At 35.9% G+C, this 17593-nt stretch overlaps 1 protein-coding gene across 2 annotated transcripts in view; it reads right to left on the reverse strand.

Annotated features, from left to right (window-relative positions):
- Window positions 1-471: 471 nt before the first annotated feature.
- Window positions 472-17593, reverse strand: part of LOC139464065 (gasdermin-E-like) — a 31311-nt gene continuing 14189 nt past the window's right edge. The window contains exons 4-8 of one of the 2 annotated variants that reach the window (XR_011653092.1): window positions 17340-17461; window positions 15544-15675; window positions 14530-14682; window positions 843-7996; window positions 472-714 (exon numbers count right to left, since the gene is read on the reverse strand). Coding sequence is in view for 1 of the 2 variants with exons in the window: in XM_071245615.1 (XP_071101716.1) it covers window positions 7796-7996; window positions 14530-14682; window positions 15544-15675; window positions 17340-17461 (608 nt within the window). In the remaining variant the exon portion in view is untranslated. Of the gene's footprint in view, window positions 7997-14529; window positions 14683-15543; window positions 15676-17339; window positions 17462-17593 lie in introns of both variants that reach the window. The other variant, XM_071245615.1, reaches the window with a different exon arrangement.

A 17593-nucleotide genomic window follows, 5' to 3' on the forward strand; every position in this document is an offset into this window, starting at 1 on the left:
AAACCAGATATTTTTGTATTTTCCTTTTTGAGTTGGATATTTTCAAAGAAAAACACCTTGCAACAATGTAATTTTTATGGCAGGAATTTGTTTTTTAAAAGTCTGAAGCATTAGTAAGTTTTTTCGACAAAATCACAGATACCCCAACCCAGAATATCACATGGTCAGTCTCTTAGGTAAACAATCCAAAATGTCACTAAAGGCGTTCTTCCTGCATGGTAACTTTAACCTTACATGTTGCACTATCAGCATACTTTCACATACTTTCCAACTGTTACAGGTAACCTATCCATGTACAAACAGTAGTGACTGGGGAATTGATAACCGACACATCACATAGTTGACAAAGGCTTTATTTCATTCAGTGCAAGATTGTTTTAGGATGCATTGCCAAAGCAAAGTCACAAACAAAATATGTCAACAACTAAACATATTGCAGAAGGAGATTCACAGGGCAGACAGACAGATGATTAGAAGTGGGTTTGACTTAAGTACAGGCCTGACTGTGGAACTTGTCACTTCCCCGGGGTGGGAGCTGATGTCCAGCATACACTGTGTAACATATATTCAGTGTGTGTGTGTGTGTGTGTGTGTGTGTGTGTGTGTGTGTGTGTGTGTGCTGGTGTGTGTGTGCATGGTTGTGTGTGTGTGCATGGTTGCGTGTGTGTGTGTGTGTGTGCGTGCATCTGCTTGCGTGTGTGTGTGCATGTGTGCCTGTATGTGTGTGTGCCTGTATGTGTGTGTGTGTGTGTGTGCTGGTGTGTGTGTGCATGGTTGTGTGTGTGTGCATGGTTGCGTGTGTGTGTGTGTGTGTGCGTGCATCTGCTTGCGTGTGTGTGTGCATGTGTGTGTGCCTGTATGTGTGTGTGTCCTTTCTGTCTGTCAATACCAGACTTCCAGTACCTCCATATCAGGCTAATTGTCCCAGCTTAGAAGCACCAGTGCATGCCAAGACTGAATGACTCTCCTGATGGAAATATAGCTGAGTGTCAGTGAAGTAACAATGGTACTTCTGGCAGCTTCCATAACAGTAACAGTGACATGAAATGAATGGTCATACAAAATCTTCATCACATGAAACAAAGCAATTGATAACAAATCTAACACTGAGCAATACATTGGCCGTGGTATTGCTCATACTGGACAGGGAGGTCATTTTTCTATCCATGTGTTTTCCACAATGATTTGACACTCCCATAAAGTTATTACTTGGAGACCACACAAAATGTTCTCTTCCTTTCATTATCATCGATACCACTTGATTGTCACAATTGCAAACAACAAATACACATGATATTTTTGTATTCCGAGAATTCCCTGAAATACGGAGAAGGTAATACAGAAACTTGACATCCATGTATCAGAGCCACCCTGTAGATCCTGGCCACACGGAGATCCTGATGACATTGACAGGTGAAGCACAAGCCATTGAGGTAGCAAGAAGCAAAGGCATTCTATAGACAGGTTCATTATTCAAGGAGTGGAGACTATTGAAAAGAAACCCACATGTTTCCAAATACACTGGAAACATAATATCCACCACCAAAATATATAGTTCACAGGACATGGTTGAAGTTCTGAAAAATAATGTGATGTGTTTCTGAGAAAAAAATCCTGTATACTTAGAAGAACTGACTGAACAAATATTCAGTCTCAAACAAAAGCCCAAGGGTCCTATGGTGTTAGATAGATGGCCCCTAACGATGCAAGCGGACAGGGTAATTGTACAAGGGGCAAAGGCATCACATGGACCAAAGTAACCCAACAAGAAGCCAACTCCTAATGTGTAATGGTAACGATACTGGGGTAAAGGCATTATTGGTAATAGCGGTATGTGGAGTGATTTCAGCCCAGGGTAACAATATAAGACAATCTCATTAAAATCAGATCTGAGTTCTCGCTGCCGCTAAACAAAGATCTGAAGACATTCCATGACAGGTCACGTCAGAACGACCATTCGCGAACTTTGACCGACCACTGAAATGACTAACAAGTCGACATAAGCCAATTAGTAAGCACCTTTCTCGAGCTTTACGGCACTCGTGTCAACCTGGCGACTTCCATTTAAGACTACGCTTGAAATATATGTTGACACAGTTCTCGATTAAAATTCTGAAAACTGCACAAACGAACATTCCGGAATGTCTAATATATGATTGAGATTATATGGCAGTGCTTCCTACGTACTGTGCAACGCCTCCTCCGTTCAAATGTTTATCCCATGGAAGCGTGAAATAGACGATAATTTTGATGGAATCAGTCGTACGGACCTTAACTGTCGTTCGGAATACACTGTGTTAACGTTTTCGAGGTTGCATGATTAGACAACATATTCCGACTGTCAGTTTCATGATCTGGTAAGCGACGCTTTGATTGGTCGAATGAAAGATCTTTCTGACATGACCCGTAATGGGATGTCCACAAATCTTTGTATAGTGATAGCGAGAACGAAGATCTGATTTTAATGAGATTGAATATAAGAGGGAAAGCCATCATATGAGCAAGGTAAGGACACAAAAGCAAAGGCATTATATGGACCAGGGTCACAGTACAAGAGCAAAGACATTATATGGACCAGGGTTACAGTACAAGAGCAAAGGCATTATATGGACCAGGGTCACAGTACAAGAGCAAAGACATTATATGGACCAGGGTTACAGTACAAGAGCAAAGACATTATATGGACCAGGGTCACAGTACAAGAGCAAAGGCATTATATGGACCAGGGTCACAGTACAAGAGTAAAGGCATTATATGGACCAGGGTTACAGTACAAGAGCAAAGACATTATATGGACCAGGGTCACAGTACAAGAGCAAAGGCATTATATGGACCAGGGTCACAGTACAAGAGCAAAGACATTATATGGACCAGGGTCACAGTACAAGAGCAAAGGCATTATATGGACCAGGGTTACAGTACAAGAGCAAAGACATTATATGGACCAGAGTTACGATACAATGGGCACAGGTGAAATGTATAACAAGAAGACGAAGTCATCTATATCCCCTGCCTATTGGACAATCTTAAAGACATATGTGCAATTAAATGTGACATTGTAAATTAAATTTGTCCATCCGCTTGTGGAGGAGGTTGAATACAAGAGCTGCTGTATAACATCTCCATAGAACGTTGTACAAATATCTGCTTCAGTAAGACTGTAACGTAAACAAATGTTGTAATCATCTTCCAGTATGTGATGGCGAAGTTTGATTTGTATCCTTAAGCACTGCACTATTCACTTGTTTAGATATCATGAATTGTATTGTAGAGCATTGTTATACAGGCAGGTATTGTTGCAGCCCTACCCTTTATGGTTAGTAGAGCAGGGTACATGGTACAGATACGGTACAAACGTTGTGAGCATGCTGACACCTCAAAACTTGGCAAATTTCTAATACATCTACTATGAATCCTTTTTTATCCTGTTGCAGTGTCTACTGGTGCGCCATTTAATTGAAATAGGAAAAGATAACAATTTTAAAATCTTTACAGAACACAGACTCTATATCGGCACTAGGTTTATATTGTATAAAGTTTCATGGAGAAGTACATAACAGAACTGAGGAAAATTGTTAACTTAAGATTGCTTCAATTCAAGTCTAAATTAATAAAATTTATATAAAACAAAAAAATTGGGAGAATCATATATAGCAAAAGGCACATCTACACTGCGGGGTGTATGGTTAGTGTTTTTACCAAGTTTCTTAAACATTTCTCTAAAATGATTTTTCAGTTCCGCTCTGGAAATGAAATCCACTGCTTTCATTCAGTTCAGTGATTAAGTCCAAATTTATAAAATTCATATAAAATAAAATAAATGTTTGGGGAATCATAAATAGGGAAAGGCATATCTACACCATATGGTGAATGTGTGTACCAAGTTTTATAAAGATATCTCTTAACGGTTTTTGAGTTCTGCTCCGGAAATGAAACCCACTGCTTCCATTCAGTTTAGAAACTAAGTCCAAATTTTAAAAAATTATATAAAATATATTACAAATGTAGGGGAAACCTAAATAGCAAAAGGCACATCTACACCAAATGGTGAATGTGTGTACCATGTTTTGTAACGTTATCACATTATGGTTTCTGAGTTCTGCTCCAGAAACAAAGTGTGATGGACAGACGGATGGCTGGAGTTCATTTCTATACAAATACTCTGTTAGAGGCAGAATCTCAATCACAGCATTATCTGCATGTAGACCCTAAGCAAATGGTTGGAGAATGTTATATCCTTCCTCCGAATGTCATCAAGAAGCACACCTAAAGATCTTGCAAAACAAGACAAGAGCCTTGGAAATGTGAACATATACATAAAATTACAGTGAAGTTGTTCACGTGTTGTACATATATGTTAAAGAAAACACAAGACATTGAAACAGTACAAAATGAGTTAGTCAAATCCCCTTCAGTTGACACTGCCCCACTCCAGCCTGCTATAAGGGGGAGTGGGACAATGGCAGTGACTACACCATGGCTTCCTTCCACTAAACTAGAGGTGATGGAGGTGTTCAGAAGGCATCATTGTGGAACATGGAATACTTGTGCTGTGACCTTTGGTCAATCATTTAAGTAGACAAGATACATACAATAAAATATCTAAAAGGAACAATTCATAAAATACAAACAACAGTGCATGACATGCATAACATAGGTATGTGTAACCAGAAATAGTAGAGATTCACAACTGGCAGTGAACTTGAACACACACGTGTGTACCCACTAAATACAGTCTTTAAGGGAGGGTAACATTAGGTGAGGGAACCTATACGAGCACTAATAACTGACGATATACAGTACTTTGCAGAAATCTATTCAAGTGGTGGTTCTGTGTTTTTGTGGGCGATTTTTTGTAATCTTAGACATTCATGAAAGAAACATAACTAGTGTGCTTGTGGTATTTGCTACCTTAATAATCCATACAAGGCTTCATGTGATCTTAGAGCATGGCCTTAAAGTGACCTGAGAGTATGGTCTTAAAGTGACCTGAGAGCATGCCTTAAATTGACCTCAGACATGGCCTTAAAGTGATCTGAGAGTATGGTCTTACAGTGACCTCAGAGCATGGCACTAAAGTGATCTGAGAGTATGGTTTTAAAGTGACCTCAGAACATGGCCTTAAAGTGATCTGAGAGTATGGTCTCAAAGTGACCTCAGAACATGGCATTAAAGTAATCTCAGAGAATGGTCTTAAAGTGACATGAGAGTATGGCCTTAAATTGACCTGAGAGTATGCCTTAAAGTGACCTCAGAACATGGCCTTAAAGTGATCTGAGAGTATGGTCTTAAAGTGACCTCAGAACATGGCATTAAAGTAATCTCAGAACATGGTCTTAAAGTGACCCGAGAGTATGGCCTTAAAGTGACCTCAGACCATGGCATTAAAGTAATCTCAGAGCATGGCCTTAAAGTGATCTGAGAGTATGGCCTTAAAGTGACCGAGAGAATGGTCTTAAAGTGACCGAGAAAATGGTCTTAAAGTGATCTGAGAGAATGGTCTTAAAGTGACCTGAGAGTAAGGCCTTAAAGTGATCTGAGAGAATGGTCTTAAAGTGACCTCAGAGCATTGCATTAAAGTGATCTGAGAGAATGGTCTTAGAGTGACCTCAGACATGGCATTAAAGTGGTCTGAGAGTTTGGTCTTAAAGTGACCTCAGACATGGCATTAAAGTGATCTGAGAGTTTGGTCTTAAAGTGACCTCAGAGCATGGCATTAAAGTAATCTCAGAGTATGGTCTAACCTGAATTTATTATCTTGAAGTGATCATAGGGTATGGCCTTAATGTGACCTAAGTTTAGGCCTTAAAGAGACCTTAGTGTATGGCTTTAAAGTTATCTCAGGGAAGGCTTTAAAGTGATCTCAGGGAAGGCCTTCACGTGACCTCAGGGAAGGCCTCAAAGTGATCTCAACATATTGCCTTAAAGTGAGAATGACCTTAAAGTAACCATAGAATATGGCCTTAGGGTGTGGCCTCAGTGTATGCCCTTACAATAAACATGAAGGAAATTCATTAGAATGATAAAACATACTGGAATGAAGCAAATGATCCAATACTTAATGAACAAGGCCTCCATATTCAATATATTTGTCCATACATATTTCATACTGTTGTGATTGGACTGGCTGGACACTGTCAGCTCATAATGATTGATTAATAATTATTTGCTACAAAACTACTCTGTTAAAAGATCATAATATTCTACATTAATGCTGACAACTACTTCTTTGAGATCGGTCCTCCCTTCTAACCCATTGTCTCATTATCACAGGCTTCCATACATTCTCATACTCCATTGTCTTCCACGTGTTCACAAACAAACATAGTCTTCCATGTGTTCACAAACAAACATCGTCATCCATGTGTTCACCAAAGAACATCGTCTTCCATGTGTTCACAAACAAACATTGTCTTTGATGTGTTCACAAACATAGTCTTCCATGTGTTCACAAACATTGTCTTCCATGTGTTCACAAACAAACATTGTCTTCCATGTGTTCACAAACAAACATTATCTTCCATGTGTTCACAAACGAACATTGTCTTCCATGTGTTCACAAACAAACATCGTCTTCCATGTGTTCACCAAAGAACATTGTCTTACATGTGTTCACAAACAAACATTGTCTTCCATGTGTTCACCAAAGAACATTGTCTTACATGTGTTCACAAACAAACATTGTCTTCCATGTGTTCACAAACAAACATTGTCTTACATGTGTTCGCAAACAAACATTGTCTTCCATGTGTTCACAAACAAACATTGTCTTCCATGTGTTCACAAACAAACATCATCTTCCATGTGTTCACAAACAAACATCCTCTTCCATGTGTTCACCAAAAAACATCGTCTTCCATGTGTTCACAAACAAACATCGTCTTCCATGCGTTCACCAACAAAGTTTATGGTTTGCCTATGTAAACTTTCATTAAAAAAATACAAAAATATGTTTTGTATACAAACTATCTATTTATGTTATAATAATGTATTCCACATAGATAGAAGCTGAACACACCTCTAAATATCCCTCACTCTTCAACATAGTTTCAACACTAGGTTTTTAAAAAATTAAACTCACTCGTACTTGGTGACGTATTTGCTCACAATGATTTTCTTCATGAAACTATCTGTTCAACAACACATATTCATAGGACCTACTTGGCAAAGGAATGAATAATATTTTATTTATCATTTCATTATAATTTTTGTCAAGTTCATGTTCTGCACTATTATTTCGGTCAAACTCTTGTTACCATAATGCATTTATTGTTTCTGTCAAGCTCTTGTTATCATTATGCATTTATTCTGCCAAATTCTTGAATTCTATCATATTACATTTACTATTTCTTTCAAATTCTTACAATTATTATGCATTTGTCAGTTCTGTCAAATTCTTATTTTAATACATGTATTAGTTCTGTCAAATTCATGTTTACCATAATACATTTATTACTTCTGTCAAATTCATTATGTCATATCTCCAATTTATGTCTCTGTTCAACACAAACCTATCTTTAGTTTTTATGTTAGTACAATGTCTACCTCAAATTCATTTTTCTGCTGCCCTGACATAACTGAAATACTGTCAGCTTCATCCCAACTGACTGACTCACTCACTTGTATCACAATGTATTTTATTATTTGTAATAATCCATTATTATTTACCATAATACATTTCTCCTTTCTCCTAATGTTCAACATGTCCCTGTACTTCGGCCATTATCTATCAATAATTCTCTACTTGAAATATTGTAATGAGACTCTCAACCACCTTCAGACACAACACAGACCCTCACTGGCCATAGAGGGCATAAAACACGAAGTACGCAGCGTTCAGGTCGAGTCTGTTGGTGGGGGAGAGAGCCAGCATGTTGTCGTCAAACGTCACGTCCACAGACTCGATGAAGTTCTTAGCGGTGTCTGTGGACAGAACGGATGCTTCTTCTGGTGAGAGTGTCAGCGTCAGGATGTCCTTACCCTGCAGCTTCTGGAGCTGAAATCAAAGTGCAAGATTGTTTCACTTGTATAGTGACATACATGCACATGTGTGTGTGTGGCTGCTTGTACTAGTCCGGACTAATGAGGTCTTTTGTGCTAGCCCACTGAGAACCCATGCCTCAGTTTAACATGGATACACCCACTCAGATCAGTCCTTGTTTTATCATCTTAATGCCGAGCGACAGGCAAGGGCAAGGAAACAACAAGTACCATATTTTCACATTTTTTTGTATGACGTGGTCAAGGATCAAACCACCGACCTTTCACTCTCCAGGTAGACACAATATCCACTACATCATTGAGGCGGCCATAGACACAAGAAAGATAGATGAAACTGTAAGATTATATATAACCTGAATTTCATAGTAATACATGTTAACATTCACCAAACTTAATGGTGGCTCTTCCTGGTTTCCCGGGACATTGGTTTACTTACAACACTAAGCAGGTTTGCTTACAATACTAAGAAGGTTTACTTACAATTCTAAGAATATTTACTTTCAATACTAAGATTGTTTACTAACAATACCAAGAAGGTTTACTTACAATATACTGTACTAAGAAGGTTAACTTACAATACTAAGAAGGTTTACTTCAATACAAAGAAGGTTTACTTACAATACTAAGGTTTACTTACAATACTAGGAAGGTTAACTTACAATACTAAGAAGGTTAACTTACAATACTAAAAAAGTTTACTTACATTACTAAGAAGGTTAACATACAATACCAAGAAGGTTTACTTACAATACTAAGGTTTACTAACAATACTAAGAAGGTTTACTTACAATACTAAGAAGGTTTACTTTCAATACTAAGAAGGTTTACTTACAATACTAAGAAGGTTTACTTACAACACTAAGAAGGTTTACTTACAATACCAAGAAGGTTTACTTACAATACTAAGACGTTTTACTTACAATACACTGTAATAATAAGGTTTACTTACAATACACTGTACTAATAAGGTTTACTTACAATACTAAGAAGGTTTACTTACATTACTAAGAAGGTTTACTTACAATACTAAGAAGGTTTACTTACAATACCAAGAAGGTTTACTTACAATACACTGTACTAAGAAGGTTTACTTACAATACACTGTACTAATAAGGTTTACTTACAATACACTGTACTAATAAGGTTTACTTACAATACTAAGAAGGTTTACTTGCATTACTAAGAAGGTTTACTTACAATACACTGTACTAATAAGGTTTACTTACAATACTAAGAAGGTTTACTTACAATACTAAGAAGGTTAACATACAATACCAAGAAGGTTTACTTACAATACTAAGAAGGTTTACTTACAATACTAAGAAGGTTTACTTACATTACTAAGAAGGTTTACTTACAATACTAAGAAGGTTTACTTACAATACTAAGAAGGTTTACTTACAATACACTGTACCAAGAAGGTTTACTTACAATACTAAGAAGGTTTACTTACAATACTAAGAAGGTTTACTTACAACACTAAGAAGGTTTACTTACAATACTAATAAGGTTAACTTACAATACTAAGAAGGTTTACTTACAATACTAAGGTTTACTTACAATACTAAGAAGGTTTCCTTACAATACACTGTACTAAGAAGGTTCACTTACAATACAAAGAAGGTTTATTTACAACACTAAGATGGTTTACTTACAATACAAAGAAGGTTTACTTACAACACTAAGAAGGTTTATTTACAACACTAAGAAGGTTTACTTACAATACAAAGAAGGTTTACTTACAACACTAAGAAGGTTTATTTACAACACTAAGAAGGTTTAATTACAATACAAAGAAGGTTTACTTACAACACTAAGATGGTTTAATTACAATACTAAGAAGGTTTACTTACAATACTAAGAAGGTTTACTTGCATTACTAAGAAGGTTTACTTACAATACACTGTACTAATAAGGTTTACTTACAATACTAAGAAGGTTTACTTACAATACTAAGAAGGTTAACATACAATACCAAGAAGGTTTACTTACAATACTAAGAAGGTTTCCTTACAATACACTGTACTAATAAGGTTAACTTACAATACACTGTACTAAGAAGGTTCACTTACAATACAAAGAAGGTTTACTTACAACACTAAGAAGGTTTATTTACAACACTAAGAAGGTTTACTTACAATACAAAGAAGGTTTACTTACAACACTAAGAAGGTTTATTTACAACACTAAGAAGGTTTACTTACAATACAAAGAAGGTTTACTTACAACACTAAGAAGGTTTATTTACAACACTAAGAAGGTTTACTTACAATACAAAGAAGGTTTACTTACAACACTAAGATGGTTTAATTACAATACTAAGAAGGTTTACTTACAACACTAAGAAGGTTTACTTACAATACTAAGAAGGTTTACTTACAATACTAAGAAGGTTTACTTACAATACACTGTATTAAGAAGGTTTACTTACAACAATAAGAAGATTTACTTACAATACACTGTACTAAGAAGGTTTACTTACAATACACTGTACTAAGAAGGTTTACTTACAATACACTGTACTAAGAAGGTTTACTTACAATACACTGTACTAAGAAAGTTTACTTACAATACTAAGAAGGTTCACTGACAATACTAAGAAGGTTTACTTACAATACTAAGAAGGTTTACTTACAATACACTGTACTAAGAAGGTTTACTTATAAAACACTGCACTAAGAAGGTTTACTTACAATACACTGTACAATACTAAGAAGGTTCACTTACAATACTAAGATGGTTTACTTAAAATACTAAGAAGGTTTACTTACAATACACTGTACATAGAAGGTTTACTTACAATACACTGTACAATACTAAGAAGGTTCACTTACAATACTAAGATGGTTTACTTACAATACTAAGAAGGTTTACTTACCTTACTAAGAAGGTTTACTTACAATACTAAGAAGGTTTACTTTCAATACTAAGAAGGTTTACTTACAATACTAAGAAGGTTTATTTACAACACTAAGAAGGTTTACTTACAATACAAAGAAGGTTTACTTACAACACTAAGAAGGTTTATTTACAACACTAAGAAGGTTTACTTACAATACAAAGAAGGTTTACTTACAACACTAAGATGGTTTAATTACAATACTAAGAAGGTTTACTTACAATACTAAGAAGGTTTACTTACAATACACTGTATTAAGAAGGTTTACTTACAACAATAAGAAGATTTACTTACAATACACTGTACTAAGAAGGTTTACTTACAATACACTGTACTAAGAAGGTTTACTTACAATACACTGTACTAAGAAAGTTTACTTACAATACACTGTACTAAGAAAGTTTACTTACAATACTAAGAAGGTTTATTTACAACACTAAGAAGGTTTACTTACAATACAAAGAAGGTTTACTTACAACACTAAGAAGGTTTATTTACAACACTAAGAAGGTTTACTTACAATACAAAGAAGGTTTACTTACAACACTAAGATGGTTTAATTACAATACTAAGAAGGTTTACTTACAATACTAAGAAGGTTTACTTACAATACACTGTATTAAGAAGGTTTACTTACAACAATAAGAAGATTTACTTACAATACACTGTACTAAGAAGGTTTACTTACAATACACTGTACTAAGAAGGTTTACTTACAATACACTGTACTAAGAAGGTTTACTTACAATACACTGTACTAAGAAGGTTTACTTACAATACACTGTACTAAGAAAGTTTACTTACAATACACTGTACTAAGAAAGTTTACTTACAATACTAAGAAGGTTTACTTACAATACTAAGAAGGTTTACTTACAATACACTGTACTAAGAAGGTTTACTTATAAAACACTGCACTAAGAAGGTTTACTTACAATACACTGTACAATACTAAGAAGGTTCACTTACAATACTAAGATGGTTTACTTAAAATACTAAGAAGGTTTACTTACAATACACTGTACTTAGAAGGTTTACTTACAATACACTGTACAATACTAAGAAGGTTCACTTACAATACTAAGATGGTTTACTTACAATACTAAGAAGGTTTACTTACCTTACTAAGAAGGTTGAATTACAATACACTGTATTAAGAAGGTTTACTTACAATACACTGTACTAAGAAGGTTTACTTACAATATACTGTACTAAGAAGGTTTACTTACAATACTAAGAAGGTTTACTTACAATACTAAGAAGGTTTACTTACAATACTAAGAAGGTTTCCTTACAATACACTGTACTAAGAAGGTTTACTTACAACACTAAGAAGGGTTACTTACAATACTAAGAAGGTTTACTTACAATACTAAGAAGGTTTACTTACAATACTAAGAAGGTTCACTTACAATACTAAGAAGGTTTACTTACAATACTAAGAAGGTTTACTTTCAATACTAAGAAGGTTTCCTTACAATACACTGTACTAAGAAGGTTTACTTACAACACTAAGAAGGGTTACTTACAATACTAAGAAGGTTTACTTACAATACTAAGAAGGTTTACTTACAATACTAAGAAGGTTTACTTACAATACTAAGAAGGTTTACTTTCAATACTAAGAAGGTTTACTTACATTACTAAGAAGGTTTACTTACAATACACTGTACTAAGAAGGTTTACTTACAATACTAAGAAGGTTTACTTACAATACTAAGAAGGTTTACTTACAATACTAAGAAGGTTTACTTACAATACTAAGAAGGGTTACTTACAATACTAAGAAGGTTTACTTACAATACTAAGAAGGTTTACTTTCAATACTAAGAAGGTTTACTTACATTACTAAGAAGGTTTACTTACAATACACTGTACTAAGAAGGTTTACTTACAACACTAAGAAGGTTTACTTACAATACTAAGAAGGTTTACTTACAATACTAAGAAGGTTTACTTACAATACTAAGAAGGTTTACTTACAATACTAAGAAGGTTTCCTTACAATACACTGTACTAAGAAGGTTTACTTACAACACTAAGAAGGGTTACTTACAATACTAAGAAGGTTTACTTACAATACTAAGAAGGTTTACTTACAATACTAAGAAGGTTCACTTACAATACTAAGAAGGTTTACTTACAATACTAAGAAGGTTTACTTTCAATACTAAGAAGGTTTCCTTACAATACACTGTACTAAGAAGGTTTACTTACAACACTAAGAAGGGTTACTTACAATACTAAGAAGGTTTACTTACAATACTAAGAAGGTTTACTTACAATACTAAGAAGGTTTACTTACAATACTAAGAAGGTTTACTTTCAATACTAAGAAGGTTTACTTACATTACTAAGAAGGTTTACTTACAATACACTGTACTAAGAAGGTTTACTTACAATACTAAGAAGGTTTACTTACAATACTAAGAAGGTTTACTTACAATACTAAGAAGGTTTACTTACAATACTAAGAAGGGTTACTTACAATACTAAGAAGGTTTACTTACAATACTAAGAAGGTTTACTTTCAATACTAAGAAGGTTTACTTACATTACTAAGAAGGTTTACTTACAATACACTGTACTAAGAAGGTTTACTTACAATACTAAGAAGGTTTACTTACAATACTAAGAAGGTTTACTTACAATACTAAGAAGGTTTACTTACAATACTAAGAAGGTTCACTGACAATACTAAGAAGGTTTACTTACAATACTAAGAAGGTTTACTTACAATACAAAGAAGGTTTACTTACAACACTAAGAAGGTTTACTTACAATACACTGTACTAAGAAGGTTTACTTACAATACTAAGAAGGTTTACTTACAATACTAAGAAGGTTTACTTACAATACTAAGAAGGTTTACTTACAATACTAAGAAGGTTCACTGACAATACTAAGAAGGTTTACTTTCAATACTAAGAAGGTTTACTTACATTACTAAGAAGGTTTACTTACAATACACTGTACTAAGAAGGTTTACTTACAATACTAAGAAGGTTTACTTACAATACTAAGAAGGTTTACTTACAATACTAAGAAGGTTTACTTACAATACTAAGAAGGTTCACTGACAATACTAAGAAGGTTTACTTACAATACTAAGAAGGTTTACTTACAATACTAAGAAGGTTTACTTACAATACTAAGAAGGTTTACTTACAATACTAAGAAGGGTTACTTACAATACTAAGAAGGTTTACTTACAATACTAAGAAGGTTTACTTACAATACACTGTACTAAGAAGGTTTACTTACAACACTAATACTACAATACTAAGAAGGTTTACTTACAACACTAAGAAGGTTTACTTACAATACTAAGAAGGTTTACTTACAACACTAAGAAGGTTTACTTACAATACACTGTACTAAGAAGGTTTACTTACATTACTAAGAAGGTTTACTTACAATACTAAGAAGGTTTACTTACATTACTAAGAAGGTTTACTTACAATACACTGTACTAAGAAGGTTTACTTACAATACACTGTACTAATAAGGTTTACTTACAATACTAAGAAGGTTTATTTACAACACTAAGAAGGTTTACTTACAACACTAAGAAGGTTTACTTACAACACTAAGAAGGTTTACTTACAACACTAAGAAGGTTTACTTACAACACTAAGAAGGCTTTGAGCTGTCTCTCCATCATCAATGCAGCGGGCAACAGCATCAAGCTCATCGTCGTCAAACTCTTCCAGCAGACAGATGAGGAGCTGACATGCTTCAAATATGTCGGAGGTGGCTCGGGGGTACTCAACATGACCATCCTGACAACCAAAGACAATAACATTAACGTTTCACAAAGACTGACACTTGCATTATCAATCAATTTGATATTAATATTAGAATTGTCATTGATTTGGAGGTTTTGAACTGATATATCAACTAAAACATATTACGATATACTTCGATAAATAACAAAATCAGTTTACTGTATTTATATTGATAAAGTCATTCTCTTATATTTTCCTAGGTTTTATATAGGTGGGGATGTCATCATATATTGTGACATTGAAACTAATACATTTTAAATGTTGATACTGTATAAACCAAAGACCAACCAAAGTCTTCTGTTTCATACTATGGTAGAACATCTCACCTTTATGTGAATTATCTCACCTTTATGTGGCGCATACACTATGAAATATCTCAACTTTAACTGAAATATCTCTCCATTTTGTGGAAGCATGCCCTGTGGAATATCTCACCTTTATGTGGAAGCATGTATTGTGGAATATCTCACCTTTATGTGGGAGCATGCACTGTGAAATATCTCACCATTATGTGGAAGCATGCACTGTGGAATATATCACCTTTATGTGGGAGCATGCACTGTGAAATATCTCACCTTTATGTGGGAGCATGCACTGTGAAATATCTCACCTTTATGTGGAAGTATGTATTGTGGAATATCTCACCTTTATGTGGGAGCATGCACTGTGAAATATCTCACCATTATGTGGAAGCATGCACTGTGGAATATATCACCTTTATGTGGGAGCATGCACTGTGAAATATCTCACCTTTATGTGGGAGCATGCACTGTGAAATATCTCACCTTTATGTGGAGCATGCACTGTGGAATATTTCAACCATATTATTAAGTCTAAAACTGTAGAACATCTTACATTTATGTGGAAGCCTGCAATTGTGAGGAACTGTTGGATATCATCGTTCGATGTTCCAATCTTCTTATTTAAGTTCTCCAGGTTGGTTGTCTTCTCAATGTTTGCATCGATGAACACCTCAGCTTCTTGCAGCTGTAAACAAATGTCACACACATACATAACAAGTCCATCTTGACACACACATACATAACAAGTCCACCTTGACACACACACATACATAGCAAGTCCACCTTGACACATACATAACAAGTCTACCTTGACACACACATACATAACAATTCCACCTTGACACACACATACACAACAAGTCCACCTTGACACACATACACATAACAAGTCCACCTTGACACATACATAAGTCCACCTTGACACACACATGCATAACAAGTCCACCTTGACACAAATATACATAACAAGTCCACATTGACACACACATAAATAACAAGTCCACCTTGACACACACATAACAAGTCCACCTTGACACACACATAAATAACAAATCCACCTTGACACACACACATAACAATTCCACCTTGACACACACATACATAACAAGTCCACCTTGACACACACATAACAAGTCCACCTTGACACTTACATAACAAGTCCACCTTGAAACATACATACATAACAAGTCCACCTTGACACACACATAACAAGTCCACCTTGACACTTACATAACAAGTCCACCTTGACACACACATACATAAAAAGTCCACCTTGACACACACACACACACATAACAAGTCCACCTTGACACATACATAACAAGTCCACCTTGACACACACATACATAACAAGTCCACCTCGACACACACATAACAAGTCCAACTTGACACATACATAACAAGTCCACCTTGACACATACATAACAAGTCCACCTTGACACACACATAACAAGGCCACCTTGACACATACACAACAAGTCCACCTTGACACACACATACATAACACGTCCACCTTGACACACACACATAACAAGTCAAACATGACACATACACAACAAGTCCACATCGACACATACATAACAAGTCCACCTTGACACACACATAACAAGTCCACCTTGACACATACATAACATGTCCACCTTGACACACTAATAACAAGTCCACCTTGACACACACATAATAAGTCCACCTTGACACATACACAACAAGTCCACCTTGACACACACAGGTCACAGTGCACACCTTGACACACACTGGTCACTGTGCACACCTTGACACACACAGGTCACAGTGCACACCTTGACACACACAGGTCACTGTGCACACCTTGACACACACAGGTCACTGTGCACACCTTGACACACACAGGTCACTGTGCACACCTTGACACATACAGGTCACTCTGCACACCCTGACACATACAGGTCACTGTGCACACCTTGACACATACAGGTCACTGTGCACACCCTGACACATACAGGTCACTGTGCACACCTTGACACATACAGGTCACTGTGCACACCCTGACACATACAGGTCTCTGTGCACACCTTGACACATACAGGTTATTGTGCACACCCTGACACACACAGGTCACTGTGCACACCTTGACACATACAGGTCACTGTGCACACCCTGACACATACAGGTCACTGTGCACACCTTGACACATACAGGTCACTGTGCACACCCTGACACATACAGGTCACTGTGCACACCCTGACACACACATGTCACTGTGCACACCCTCCATGGAGCTACATGTCAGAAGTGTCACACAGAGAGTTTGACTTAATGCCGTTAATACATCAGGTCGTAAGTGAGAGTTGACATGCACCAGGTACTAACCAGCTCGGAGAGAGGCTGGACAGTCTGCGGAAGCTCCATTATTCCCCGCAGGCTGCTCTGGACCTGCTCACGCTGACCAGCGGACAAATCCAGCAGGCTGCGGAAAATATTTCCCGGGTTACCTGAAACACATCAGAACCCACAAGTGTTCACTTTGTTTCATCTTGCCAAGGAAAAAAATATACTAACAGAGTTGCCAGGTTGCTGAATAGTTTACATACTCTGACAGTCAAGTGAGTGACCAATCACAGTGC

This window comes from Haliotis cracherodii, unplaced genomic scaffold, assembly GCF_022045235.1.
Source record: "Haliotis cracherodii isolate W230 unplaced genomic scaffold, xgHalCrac1.p SCAF_16, whole genome shotgun sequence".
Classification (NCBI taxonomy): Eukaryota; Metazoa; Mollusca; class Gastropoda; order Lepetellida; family Haliotidae; genus Haliotis; species Haliotis cracherodii.